Below are 15686 nucleotides of genomic sequence, written 5' to 3' on the forward strand. Positions count from 1 at the left end.
AGAACTTCCCTCGTCATACAATCGCTTTCTCTTAGTCTCTTTCGCTCTCATTACTTCAAAAGTTCCCGCAAGCCCATATGTAAAAAAAAAAAAAAAATTTTTTTTTACGGAAATCGACGGAAAGGTCTACTAGAGACGAAAGATTGCCTACCTTTATTTGTAATTGCTTTGTTGCGGTTTGAAGGTAATTCGGCTGTTATTTCTAGCTTGCCGAGCGTCCACTATTCACACGACCGTCTTATGTGCAATAAAGGGAAAAAAAGCCGAGCCTCGTGTCGGTATAGCATGCTCTTGTGACGTCACAGAACGACTCGGCTCTATTTCCTCACTCCGTGACAGGCCGCCTAAGGTAGCATCACGTATTTTGTTTGATCTAAGCATCCAACAAAACCGAACTACACAGAATGGCTTTCAACAAACTCGGCATTGACGATATTGATGTCAGTGACCAAAGGGTGCTACTCAGGTAAGCCTTACAGCATCTTTTTTTAAAGGGTGCATCGTTTATATATTTTGCTTGGCAATAGCTTCTTTCTGCTTACGACCTTGAACTCCTCTTGACGACCTTGTGTTGTGGTGCGCAACTGTCAAGGTTGGGCCTGTATACATTTACATGTATCTATGTATACATATACATAGATACATGTATGTATATATATATACATGTATCTATATAAATAGATACATGTATCTATGTATATATATATATATATATATATACACATACATGTATCTATGTATATATATACATGTATCTATGTATATATATATATACATAGATACATGTATCTATCTATGTATATATATATATATATATATTATATATATATATATATACATAGATACATGTATCTATCTATGTATATATATATATATATATACATACATGTATCTATGTATATATATATACATACATACATGTATGCATATACATACATGTATCTATGTATATATATATATACATACATACATGTATGCATATACATACATGTATCTATGTATATATACATACATACATGTATGCATATACATACATGTATCTATGTATATATATATACATACATACATGTATGCATATACATACATGTATTTATGTATATATATACATACATACATGTATGCATATACATACATGTATTTATGTATATATATACATACATACATGTATGCATATACATACATGTATGTATGTATGTATATATATATATATATATATATATATATATATAATATATATATATACTTGTATGTATATATATATATATATATATATATATAATGTGTGTGTGCTTATTATCATTAGTTTTGTATTTGAAGGTTATTTGCAGATCGAAGTCAGTTTCTTCTTCGCGTTGCGTTCGCTTTTGAATATGAAACTAAAAAAAAAATCAAATTTCCTTTTGATTTAAGAACAGAAATAGAAATCGAACCGATCTCAACTTTTTCCCTTTTTCCTTTCGTCCTTCTGCGATTCTTTAAAAATCAAATATTCGTTACGTATCGCGAATCATATATTTTCATAATGCGTTCTAGATATGGAAATTGAATTATCGTAGAAGACAAACATGTCCGTTATTATAACGACTCTCACTAAACGCTTCCAGTGCAATATAAAACCATTCCGTTTGGCAACGCTGCGTACATAACTAATCTTCGATTATAAAATTTTTGTAAGATAATCGTTGTAGGGTTAAAATCCAATTTTCTTTATTAGCCGCAACGGCCCAAACACAGAGGGGGGACAATACAGCCTGATTGGGGTCAGACACAATGATTATATGGCTTTTGAAATTGAAATCGAATGAGATACACAACAAGGGCGAAATACAAACATGAAATGAAGCAGAGAGATGGCTTACGCTCCGGCCCCATGGATGTAGGGTTACATCCATGAAAATAAACATTTCAGGGGTGTGTCCTTTCTGAAAGATGGTTGTAAATCTCGATATACTTCATTGCAGACCCTTCTATAAATAAAACGTAGTTCTCAGTTTAATTAATACTGTTAGAAATGTTAAGTAATTATTTTGTAATCAGTCTGCATACGTCATGGTATTTAGTTACTAGTTAGAGTTTTTTTTTCGTTCTTAGTTCAAATTCTGCATCGATTAACTTTACCTTTCATCCTTCGAGGTCGATGAAATAAATAACTAATCACGTACTAAAAAGCGATCAATATAACTGATTAATCCAATTTCGGAAGTTGCTGGTTTGTACCCGTGTAAAAATATTTAGTCCCTCGTAGAGAATATCATTATTAGCTATTTTCCTTAAGAAAAAAAACCCATCTTTATTTGTATTCTTTTGTGGACCCCTTTCCCAAATATTTGGCTTGTGAAAAAAACCCCAACAAAACAAACTTCTATCAGGATATATATATATAAATAGGTGTGTATTTTTGCCTTGTTAACAATTAAAACGGAAAAAATAAATATATAGTTACCAGGGTAGTGAATGAAAATATAATATTATATTATATATATATATATAATGATGTTAAAAGCAACAATAATAATATTCTTAACGGGACTCTTTAAAAAATTTTTTTTACATAAACGCAAAGCAGATATTTGAGAATAGGGGTTCGAGCAGAGTGATGGTAATGAATATTTATTTTTCAATAATAAAAGTATTTATTTTTATTTATTTATGAAAGACATTTAACTCCTCACTTCGCTTTCCCAAATATCTGGTTTGCGTTTATGTATAAAAAAAAATTTAAAATAAGGGTCCCGTTAAGAATATTATTATTGTTGTTGTTATTAACGTTATTTTTTAATTAAAAAAAATCTTTATTTCTATTTGTTTATGATTGACTCTATCTTAATTCATCCGTGTGCAATGCCCACCTTTTTCGTCCGTTTTTCCTGAAGCGTTGTTTCAGAAATGTTCCATTTGAAGTTTTGTATCGGATTTTACGAGAAACGCTCGAACAACTGGAATTCAAAACCTCAGTAGTGTTTCTTCTACTGTCAATTAGTTTGTGTTTAGGTATGAAGACCAGAATATTTAGCAGTGAGAGATTAGCCAAGTTGTGATACTTATAAGGACTTCGGGAACAGCATTAAAAATTGGCTCAGAATTTCTACGAGATGAAATAAATGTTTGGCCCTTTGTTGTTCACATGAAATTGTTTCAGATCAAACCTAAACTACTTTAATTTGTTGGATAATGTGGGTATATTTTGGTTTAAATCGGACTCCGATGGAATCCGATTTAAACCAAAATATACCCACATTATCCTATGTTTGTGTATGGTTATGTAGCGTTGTGCTGTTTAGGCCAAGATTAACCCTGATTGAACAGCCCTTTGTTTAAAGGTGTTTTCAGACACGACAGTCTTGAGTTTTGGTAGGAGTGCAAAGGTTGAACTGTCACCACTTTTAAGACGGTGGGCTGTTTATATGCGGGAGATTTGACTGCTATTTCTAGCAGCTCGGCGGCCTCGTTAACTCACTTATTGGTTCAAATTTCAGCGTCTTTTAATGTAGGTTGGGGATCTTTTCGGTTTGAACGGCAGTTTTTAACATAATTCCTAGGTAACTAAAAAATTTTAAACTTCTTATACTGGTAGAATGTGTTTATAAAACATCATTTTCTCTTCGCTTTATTGAGAAAATTCTATGGTTTGTAAGATATTTGTTGTTGTTTTTTCTTCAATTTCTGCAATTTCGACCAATCACTGACGTCTATTGAGGTAAAAAACATTCTGTGCCGTATGAATATGTCCCTCGTTTAAGAAACAGATTGGGTTTATTTACATTTCTGAAGAAAAAAGAGATACTCTTCCCCCTAACCCTAACCCAGATTGAAATGCAATAGATCGATACTAGGGTCATAATTATGGGTGAAAATTTCATATGACAGCGCTAGAAAAAACTGCCGTTCAAACCGAAAAGATCCAGTAGAGAAAACTACTGTAAAACTTGTTGAGAGAGAAAAGTGCAAGGAAAGAAGGAAGGAAGACTGTATTTCAATGATGGGTCGTGTATTTGAGATAGTTTATGAGGACAAGTCTGTTGGCCTGATAAAAGGTAAACTAGGTAACCTGGAATGTATGGCTGTTTACTAATTACATTGTCTATATATCATTGTTATTATAAGTGAGTCAGTTCATTAGGTGTTAATTGCAATCTTTTCTCTACAGTTTAATTAATAGTAAACAAGTCGTTACATTATCTCCTGTAAAGTGTTTCAGACAAAGCAATGAATGTTTTGTGATGTTTCTGCGTAAATTTAAGGTGAGTCAGTAATTAGTTTGATTAGGTCCAGGCGATTGTAAACATTAATTGCAGGAATGTTTGGTTTAGTTTAGCTGTTATTGAAGAACTGGCTTTTGCAATCTGGTGTTAGGTTTGCTCTCAAGAATACTTTAGTAGTATCCTCCGTTGCAGAGCTTCCAAGTGGTGTATCTGAACGGATCATGTCATGCCATATTAAACTGACAAAAGATAGGTTTCTTACTGTTGTCGGTATTTATGCACCAACAATGTCCCATTCTGATGAAACTGTAGGACAGTTTTATGATGATCTAGCATAATTATTGAGGAAAGTACCAATTTCTGACAAGCGGGTCATATTGGGAGATTTAAGTGCTAGAGTTGGAAAGTACTACGTTTCATGGTCTGTTTTAGGTCGACAGGATTGTAAAATGTAATCAAAATGGAGTAGCTCTTTTGACATTTTCTACTGAGAATAATCTGGTTGTCACCAACACTCTATTTAAGCAGAAGAATATAAAACCACCTGGATACACCCAAGATCTAAGCACTGGCATCTCATACATTATATTCTGATCAGAAAATGTGATATGAAAGAGGGGGCAGAGAGCTGGACTGACCCATCATGTGTGTGGAAAAATAGCTTTTTCGATCATGTCTAAAAATCGACAGTCTGGTCCTAAAGTACCCAAAATGTTAAATGTTGCAAACTTTAAATTATCAAGCAACTTGCAAAGATTCCATGATGCTATAGAAAGTATCAATCTTGACCCAAACAATCTATGGGAAAATTTAAAAACAAAAATATTTAAAGCTGCAAGTTTGTCAGTGGGATTTTAATCACATAAGTCCAGTGACTGGTTCGCAGATAGATCAGCAGAAATTCGCGATCTACTTTTAGAAAAACGAAACTTAAGCAATACACTTCTTTCTCAAATAAAGATTACAGAAAGCTGAAAATGAAAGTGCAGACTGCTGTAAGGAAAATTAAACAGGAATGGTGGAATGATAGAACAAAAGGGGCACACGAAGCATGATGCCAAGGGTTTGTACTGTTATGTTAAGGAGGTATATGGCCCAAAATCTTCAATTGCTCCAGTGAGAACAGCAAATGGACATTTGCTTCTGACTGACACCGCTTCTATACATAAGTGCTGGGTAGAAGATTTTTCTGCACTTTTGAATAGACCATCATCTGCTGACATGAGGATGATAGAAATAATTGAACACCTTCCAGTTGTAGAAGAGGTGGCATTTGAACCAGCTTTAGAGATTTCCAGGTTCTGATGGAATCTGTGCAGAAGTCTTGAAATATGGGGGTGATAAAATGTTAGAACTCTTAAATATATTAATTTGTCACTGTTGGAGAACTGAGAAAGTGACTGCTGAGGACATGCGTAAGCTTGCAAAGAATGAAGCCAGTATGATCCGATGTATATGTAATGTCAGTGTGCATACTCAACAGAGTGTAAGTGCCTTGAGAGAAAAGTTGGACCTAAGAAACATCAGATGTGGTGTGCAAGAGAGACGACGGTGCTGGTATGGTCATGTGGCAAGAATGGATGAGAAGCGCTGTGTGAAAAAGTGCCACACCCTAGTGGTTGAGGGAACCTGTGGAAGAGGTAGACCCAGGAAGACCTGGGATGAAGTGGTGAAGTATGACCTTCGAACATTAGGCCTCACCGAGGCAATGACTAGTGACCAAGACTTTAGGAAATATGCTGTGCTTGAGAAGACCCGGCAGGACAAGTGAGACCATAACTTTGTGGTCTATGCCAGTGGTGTAACCAGCCCACTTATGCGCACCTTTCCTTCATTGAACACTAAACTCTGCTTGCAAAGACCTGGAAGTGAAATGGAAATCAAATTCGATGACAGGAACCTGTGCTAGTGGGGTGCTAAGAGCACCATCCGTGCATGATCGTTGACAGAGTGGCTAACTGGCTTCCGTGCTGGTGGCACGTAAAAGGCACCATTCGAGAGTGAACGTTACAAGCGCCGCCTTACTGGCACTTGTGCTGATGGCACGTGAAAAAACATTTGAGCGAGATCATTGCCAGTACCGCCTGTCTGGCTCCCATGCCAGTGGCATGTAAAAACACCCACTACACTCTCGCAGTGGTTGGCGTTAGGAAGGGCATCCAGCTGTAGAAATTCTGCCAGATCAAGATTGGAGCCTGGTTCGCCAGTCCTCAGTAAAATCATCCAACCCATGCTAGCATGGAAAGCAGATGTTAAATGATGATGATGATATATAGGTTATGTATATGTATATATATATATATATATATAAGTAGACAAATGAATTATCTTATTACGGATATTTCAAAAGATAACCGATTCCTGGGTAGCAAACTCACAACAGAAAAAGCACGGTTGAAGTTACGACCATAGGGCATAAATTTTCTATACTTAATATATATATATATATATATATATATATAGGTTATATATAAGTATATATATATATAGGTTATATATAAGTATATATATATATAGGTTATATATAAGTATATATATATATAGGTTATATATAAGTATATATATATAGGTTATATATAAGTATATATATATATAGGTTATATATAAGTATATATATATATAGGTATATATAAGTATATATATATATATAGGTTATATATAAGTATATATATATATATAGGTTATATATAAATATATATATATATAGGTTATATATAAGTATATATATATATAGGTTATATATAAGTATATATATATATAGGTTATATATAAGTATATATATATATAGGTTATATATATATATATATAGCAATTAAGGAGAACTACTTAATAAGGAAAACTTAACAAGAAATTGTCAGGTAGATAGCGTAAAAACCTCATAAGAGAAAAAATTTCGAAAAAAATTATTTCTTATTGAACATATTAATTTATATATAGAGGGCATTATACATACATGCCAGGAGGCATTGTATATACATGCCAAACGCTAAGAGGGACAATCATTCATCATTTCTACCAAAAATATTACTAATCCCACCGAATGCAATTTTTCAAAGTAGACATTAAAATATAGGCCTGTATCACAGTGATTTCATACGTAAGTATGAAATCACTGTGATACAGGCCTATATTTTAAATGTCTTACTTTGAAAAATTGCATTCGGTGGGATTAGTAATATTTTTGGTAGAATGACTGATTGTCCCTCTTAGCGTTTGGCATGTATATACATGCCTCCTGGCATGTATGTATAATGCCCTCTATATATAAATTATATATATATATATATATAGGTTATATATAAGTATATATATATATAGGTTATATATAAGTATATATATATATAGGTTATATAAGTATATATATATATAGGTTATATATATATATATATATATAGGTTATATATATAATATATAGGTTATATAATATATATATATAATGTCGTCCTTCGGTTCGAATGACCAACTGACATCATCTGATGGAACTGCCGCCATGAGACCGGAGGTGGCTGGTGAGGCCAATCCGGGCAAGGAAGCCCCTCCCACAGGTGGGGCAGAAGTGGGTAGGGGCAGTGCTACTGGTGCAGGCGGCTCTGACTTTACGCATCTGACGTTTCTGCTCCGCTGACCGAATCCGTCCCTCCTCGGCTGTCCCTGCTCCCACGGTGATTGCGCTGCGCCAGGATGAGCGGTTGGCAGCAAGTGTCTCCCAGGTCTCTGTTCCGATGGAGAAGTCTTTGAGAGAGACCTTGAGACTATCCTTGTAGCGCTTTTCTGCCCTCCAACTTTGCGCCTGCCCTGGCCGAGTTCACCGTAGAAGAGCTTTTTGGGATGCGAGTGTCGGACATGCGGGAGACATGGCCCGCCCATCTCAGCTGGGCTTGCGCATGATTGTGATGGTGGCTAGGGAGATCTGCCTGCTTCAGAACTTCCGTGTCTGGGACTTTGTCCTGCCAGCGGATGTGAAGGAGATTCCGAAGACACCTGAGATGGAAGTGGTTTATCTGGCGCTCGTGCCTTCGGTAAGCAGTCCACGTCTCGCAGCCGTATAGTAGAGTGGTAAGCACGACTGCCCGGTAGACTTTCAGCTTGGTGTTGAGGCTGATTCCTCTCCGCTCCCAGACTTTCTCTCGCAGTCTCCCAAACGCGCTGCTTGCCTTGGAGATTCTGTTGATGGTTTCACAGCATCTATGTTGGCATTGCAGGAGAGAGTGCTGCCCAGGTAGGTGAAGTTTTCCACCACTCGTAAGATCCGTCCGTTCACCCTTATCTGAGGCTCATGGTATTGTTTGCCGGGGGCTGGCTGAAACATCACTTCGGTTTTCTTTGCACTGATGGTGAGACCGAAGTTGTCACAGGCTGATGAGAACCTGTCCATCTCGAGCTGCATCTCCTGCTCATCGATTGCATTAAGGGCGCAGTCGTCAGCAAAGAGAAAGTCTCTGACGACTGTCTCCCTCACCTTTGTGACAGCCTGCAATCTCCTGGAGTTGAAAAGTTTCCCGTCTGTCCTGTATTGATGTTGATACCGGACTTGCAGTCCCTAAAGGCGTCGACATCATTGCCGAGAACATGATGCTGAACAGTGTTGGGGCCAGGACACAGCCCTGCCTGACTCCGTTGGTCACCTGGAAGGCTTCAGATGAGTCGCCGTCCTCAAGGATTCTGGCTGTCATTCCGTCGTGGAACTGGCGGACAATTGCAATAATTTGCTGGGGCAACCAAATTTTCCCATGACCTTCCATAGTCCCTCCCGACTGACTGTATCAAAGGCCTTGGTGAGGTCAACAAAGGTCATGCAGAGGTCAAGGTGCTGCTCCATGCATTTCTCCTGGAGCTGGCGGGCGGCGAATATCATGTCAGTGGTTCCCTCGACCCGCACGGAAGCCACACTGGCTCTCAGGGAGAAGGCCTTGCTCCAAGTGTTCCAGAAGGCGGTCAAGCAGGACCCGGGCCAGGATCTTGCCTGCTATGGACAAGAGGAAATACCTCGGTGGTTGTCGCAGGACTGCCGATCTCCTTCCGCTTATAAATGTGGACGATTGTTGCATCCCGGAAATCTTGAGGGAGTTGTTCCCTGTCCCACATCGACTGGAACAGGCTGGTGAGCTGACTGATCATGGTGGGGCCTCCCGACTTGAACACCTCTCTGCAGGGATGGCGTCAGAGCCTGGAGCTTTGCCGGTGGACATTTTTTTGATGGCTCTGCTCACTTCCCCGACTGCAGGGGTACAGCCAACTCGTGGTTTGTCGGCACCTGGGGGAGTCGTGCGATGGCTTCCTCGTTGATCTGGGCTGGTCGGTTGAGCACGATGTTGAAGTGCTCCGCCCATCTCTCCAGGATCAGCCTCTTGTTAGTCAGGAGTGAGGTTCCATCTGAGCTGAGCAGGGGGGTTGATCCAAAGGTTATATATATATATAGGTTATATATAAGTATATATATATATAGGTTATATAAGTATATATATATATAGGTTATATATAAGTATATATATATATAGGTTATAGTATATTATATATATATATATATATATATGTTATATATAAGTATATATATATATATAGGTTATATAAATATATATAATTATAGGTATAAGTATATATATATATATAGGTTATATATAATATATATATATATATAGGTTATAAGTATATATATATATAGGTTATATATAAATATATATTATATATATAGGTTATAAGTATATATATATATATAGGTTATATATAAATATATATAGGTTATATATAAGTATAATATATATTAATAGGTTATATAAATATATATATATATAGGTTATATATAAGTATATATATATATAGGTTATAAGTATATATATACATATATAGGTTATATATAAGTGTATATATATATATACATATGTTATATATAAGTGTATATATATATATACATATAGGTTATATATAAGTGTATATATATATATATAGCTTATATATATACACACATAACCTTATAAATTATATACTTATATAGATTATATGTAGTCCTGTTAGTGGTGGTAGTTGTAACACTGCTAACAGAGATAGGATTAGTAATAGTAACTAGCGGCTGTGGCATTGGTAGTCAGTCGAGGTAATATTAGAGAAAGCAGCATGGTGGCGAGCTGGCAGAACCGTTAGTGTGCTGGGCAAAATGCTTAGCAACACTTCATCCAGCTCTTCATTCTAAGTTTGAATTTCTGGCCTTGAGCCAAAATTTGAAATCAATATTGATAGCCATAGTAGCTGTAGTGTTGCTGGTAGTATTGAGTGGTTGTCATGGGGGTATCATTTTGTCAAAGTTAGCTCTGATGTAGCAAACTTAGACCCCCCCCCCCCCAAATGTATTCCAGCGTTAACCATCTTTTTTACTCATGCCTGGTGTACCTTGGATTACATTATGCTCTTTGACTTCCCTTTCATTTGCTAAAGACATTAGAAGGATCTTTTCTGGAATCTTTTCGGTTTGACCGGCAGTTTTTTAATATAATTTCCACGTAACTAAACACTTTTAAACTTCGTATACTGGTAGAATGTGTTTATAAAACATCTTTTTCTCTTGGCTTTATTGAGAAAATTCTATAGTTTGTAAGATATTTGTTGTTTTTTTCTTCAATTTCTGCAATTTCAACCAATCAATGACATCTATTGAAGTAAAAAACATTCTGTGCCGTATGAATATGTCCCTCGTTTAAGAAACAGATTAGGTTTATTTACATTTGTGAAGAAAAGATACCCTTCCCCTCACCCCTAACCCTAAAACAGATTGAAATGCAATAGATCGATACTAGGGTCATAATTACGGGTGACAATTTCATATGACACCACTAGAAAAAACTGCCGTTCAAACCGAAAAGATCCCTGTTCTGTTTTGGCTCACACTTTTCAGTTCCTTTAATTTTGTTCCAATTGATTTCAAATTTGGTGTATTGTAGTAGATTTGTATATTAGTTATGGAAATGAAATTAATTTTTGTGACGTAAATTAAATAAAAAGTTAATAGCTTTTGAAGTTTGTGCAAATTTTGGGTAAGGTAATTTTAGCCAATTGAAAACCACAAACATATTGGTGCTTGTTTCTATAGTAACAAGCTAGTGTAGACTGCTTCACGTGTGTGTGCATGTTTTGAAGAACAGCTATTTTTGGTTGCTATCCTGTCACTTCATTTTCATAATTTTGAATTGTGTGTTTTCCGGGACCTTAGATTTTGTTGTTCTTTCTTGCAGACCAAGTATCCACTTAGAGGTACTCTTATAGCTCATTGGAAGGAAGTCAGTTTGTTGTATAGTACATGTGATAGTGCAAGAAGTAAGAGAATGATGGTGATAGCAGTAGTGTACTACATAGGTAGTAGTATGGTTAGTGGCATTAGTAGTGGTGGTGGAGTATGAGAAGTAAATACACTCATGTTTTGCCACTGAAGAGAAACAATATTTTTGTATTTGCAGAGTTGACTTCAATGTTCCAACCAAGGGCGGCAAGATCACCAACAATCAAAGGTAAGTTTTTATTTTATTGATCTTTTTAGTGTGTGTGTGGGTGTATTTAATTGCATATGTGTGTGGAGGTGCAAAGCTTAGTGGTTAGTGTTGCACTCATGATAAAATGAATATGGTTTCAAATCCTGGACTGGGTGATGCATTGTGTTCCTGAGCAAAACACTTTGTGAACTCCATTCCACTCGGCTGGCAAAACTTAGTAATTCTGCAAGAGACCGACATCCCATTCAGGAAAGGAATATACACGTCACAGAATTTGGGGAAACTGGCTGTGTGAACCTGTGGCTTGGGTACGACATTTGATCTTTTTTTGATGTGTATATGTATATATATATATATATGTGTGTGTGTGTGTGTGCATGAATGCTTGTGAATTGTATGGAGTAGTTCTCAATTGGCAATGAGAACAAACCCAAGAATTTCAAGACTATGGCAGCCACACAGAAATCAGTTACCAACAGAAATTTTGAGGGAGATCTCATACTCTGTGGATGCAAAATTCATACAAGGGGTTGCTGTAAAGTTCATGGCTTTCAGTAAAAGAAAATACTGGAGGATCAATTAATTATGATTTTATTCAACACAAACCCCTCTCAGATTCACACACTTATTGCGGCAGAACTTCAGTTTTTCTAAGTCCTGTAAATAGAAGTTACACAGTTTGGCCTTCAGCCAGGCCTTTCAGGGTACCATTATCCTATTTTTGGTAGGATCTAGCATCGCAAAAATAGAATTCGCTCCCTTGATGCTTCTGGTGGAACTGGAAAGACATTTCCTGATTGGTTTATTGCTTGCCAAAATACTTGTCATCATAGAGATATAACTGTCATGTAGGCTTTTGTTGCAGGCACTTCTCAAATAGTTATACATACAAATCAATAGATATTGTGAATGAGGAAGAGGTAATTCACTATCCTGCAGAATTTTAAAATTCTTTGTAAACTTCAGATATACCACAACACAGATTTCTGCTAAGGAAAGAGTCCTTAGTGTGGCTGTTGCATAATTTAAATAACCATGGTTATGCAATGCTACAAGACTCATGGCTAAGGAGAAAACATGCCACCCTGTCCTCGAGGTTACTATTCTCACTGGGTGCACTGAAGAAGAGAGGACAGTTATAGTCAGAATTCCACTCATATCAGCAGATGTGCTCTTTTGATTGAGAGCACTTTATGTGCCCAGTATACTTAAGCTTTGCTGTATCAGTGAAATTCCAAGGGCAAATATCATTCATTGGATTGTGATTTAACCCCTTAAGCATTCAGATTACTCAGTCACATTTAATGCTTATTTATTCACAATGTTTTGAATTAATCATGCATTATCTCATAGCATTGAGATTTTGGTGATGCAATTGTATGAGGTCTGATCAGTAAGTATCCGGGCTGTTGTAATAGTAATGAAGCTAAAGCATTCAAAGTGAAGCCGCTTGGTACAAATTGACCTTGGACTCTGCTGTGCATGCGCACTAAGTTTTCACATTCTGGTTCACTTCCACTGTTTACAGCAGTGCTTGGAAGGAAGGTGTGTAGCATGTGATCATTACATTGGCCATGACAGAGAAAGTTGTCATGGCAATACCTGCTCAGGGGTCTAACGCAAAGCTGCAGAAAGTGTATGGAGAGGAGTGCATGAGCCACACACAAGTGTATGAGTGGTTCAGACGTTTCCAAGAGGGTTGAAAAAATGTTGATCGTAACAAACGTTTTGGGAGACCTGCAACCAGCAAAACAGAAAAACATTGTAGATGTATGTGCAACTGTGAGAGGCAATTGTTGAATCACCATCTGTGAGTTATCAGAGGATGTGCAGATTAGTTACGGTTCAGTTCAGTCCATTATCACTGAAGATTTGGATATGAGATACGTGTCTGCCAAGTTTGTGCCAAAACTGCTTTCAGCTGACCAAAAAGACAGTCGGGTTTCTGTTGCACAAGATCTTGATTGTGTTGAGAGCGATGAAAACCTTTTGCATAGGACTCTGAGCAGGTATTGCCAAGATTTTGGCAAATTTTGATGCAGATTCTCTGCTCAACTTTTCCTGTCATGGTCAATGCGACGATCACACGCTACACATGTTCTTTCCAAGCACTGCTGTAAACAGCGAAAGTGACCTAGAATGTTAAAACTTAGTGTGCATGCACAACAGAGTTCAAGGTTAATCTGTGCTAAGTGGCTTCACTCTGCATGCTTTAGCTTTGTTACTATGGGAACAAATCCAGATACTTATTGATCAGACCTCATGTATGTTTAAGATTACATTGCAGGGTAGGTGTGAAACGCTGGATATGGCCAGTTTAAATACTAAAGGGTTAAGGAATCCTTTTTCACACATGGTCAGTTATATATAGGCTACTAAAGAATGGGGATGAAGGCCCATAACATCCCTCTTTATTTACATTCCAAAAATATTGTGTATTGCTGACATAAGTATTGAGAATTCTGATGGCTATGATGCTGGGGTTCTTCACAGTTCTTAATATCTGTATTTGGTTTTCTCTGAAATCTTCGGTTTGCATTCATTATCAGAAAGTTTCTTTTTTGTGTGTGGTTCACTCCCCGATGCTCTGATTTCTCCTCATTTCTCAAACAATTTCAAGAAATCAAAACTTTCAAAGAAAGTTAAAATATTCTGTTCATTAATAATTTCAGAATAAAACTGGTTTTACTTTCACTTAATTCTGTTTTTATTTAGTATGCTTGAAATAACTATATGCCATTAACAGAGTTGATTTGAGAAATATTCCATATGTATTACCAATTTGTTGCCTGACTCTGTGTGTGTGTGTGTGTGGTTGTGTGTGTTTCTTATTTAGCAGAAGCAACAGAGTGACTCAAGGGCCTAGAGTTTCATGTATTGGCACACCGTACAAACCTCTTGGTCCTTGAATCACTCTGTTGCTTCTGCTAAATATTAATAAATATATACATATAGTCACATTCTAAGTTCTATTTTTCCTGTTTGCATCACCATACCTATATATACACACACAAGCACACCACACACACACAAGCACACCACACACACACAAACACACCACACACACACAAACACACCACACACACACAAACACACCACACACACACAAACACACCACACACACACAAACACACCACACACACACACAAACACACCACACACACACACAAACACCACACACACACACAAACACCACACACACACACACACAAACACACAACACACACACAAATGCCACACACAAAAATGCCACACACACAAGCACCATGCACAAACACTACACACACTACGCACACACACTACATGCATACACACACACACACACACTACACACATACACACACATAAATACATACACACATACACACACATAAATACATACACACATACACACACTACACACACACTACACACACACACTACACACACACACACACTACACACACACACCACACACTACACACACACTACACACACACTACACACACACTACACACACACTATACACACACACTACACACACACTACACACACACTACACACACACTACACACACACTACACACACATACACACACATACACACATACACATACACTACACACACACACACACACTACATGCACACAGACTTTTTTCCTTTCCCTCCAACACATCTACCAATGACTGCCCCTCAGCCTGTGTTCATCACTCATCTTATTCACCCCTCGATCATCCTTCACTCTCCCCATACACTCTTGCACCCTTTATCCTCCCATTTCTTTTAGTTCTGTCCCTACTCTAGCAGCTTGTCACCACCTTTGCCATCTTTTTCCAGCTTCCCTCTCATTACTCTCACCTGCCTTTGTTTATTGCAAGAATCCATGTATCTCCTCTGCAGGAAGAAACCCATTCCGATCCCTTATTTCTTACTTAACCCATTAGCATCTAAACCAGCCATTTCTGGTCAAAATAATCTGTTTTATGTTAAAACCTGCCTGATCCAGCCTCTCACACCTACCCTACAA

At 37.1% G+C, this 15686-nt stretch overlaps 1 protein-coding gene across 3 annotated transcripts in view; it reads left to right on the forward strand.

Annotated features, from left to right (window-relative positions):
• Nucleotides 1-301: 301 nt before the first annotated feature.
• Nucleotides 302-15686, forward strand: part of LOC115218470 (phosphoglycerate kinase 1) — a 43099-nt gene continuing 27714 nt past the window's right edge. The window contains exons 1-2 of one of the 3 annotated variants that reach the window (XM_029788304.2): nt 302-466; nt 11648-11698. In XM_029788304.2, coding sequence (XP_029644164.1) covers nt 405-466; nt 11648-11698 — 113 coding nt within the window. In that variant the 5' untranslated portion in view covers nt 302-404. The other 2 variants (XM_036508159.1, XM_036508161.1) reach the window with 2 other exon arrangements.

The sequence above is a fragment of the Octopus sinensis genome, linkage group LG13, assembly GCF_006345805.1.
Source record: "Octopus sinensis linkage group LG13, ASM634580v1, whole genome shotgun sequence".
Lineage (NCBI taxonomy): Eukaryota > Metazoa > Mollusca > Cephalopoda > Octopoda > Octopodidae > Octopus > Octopus sinensis.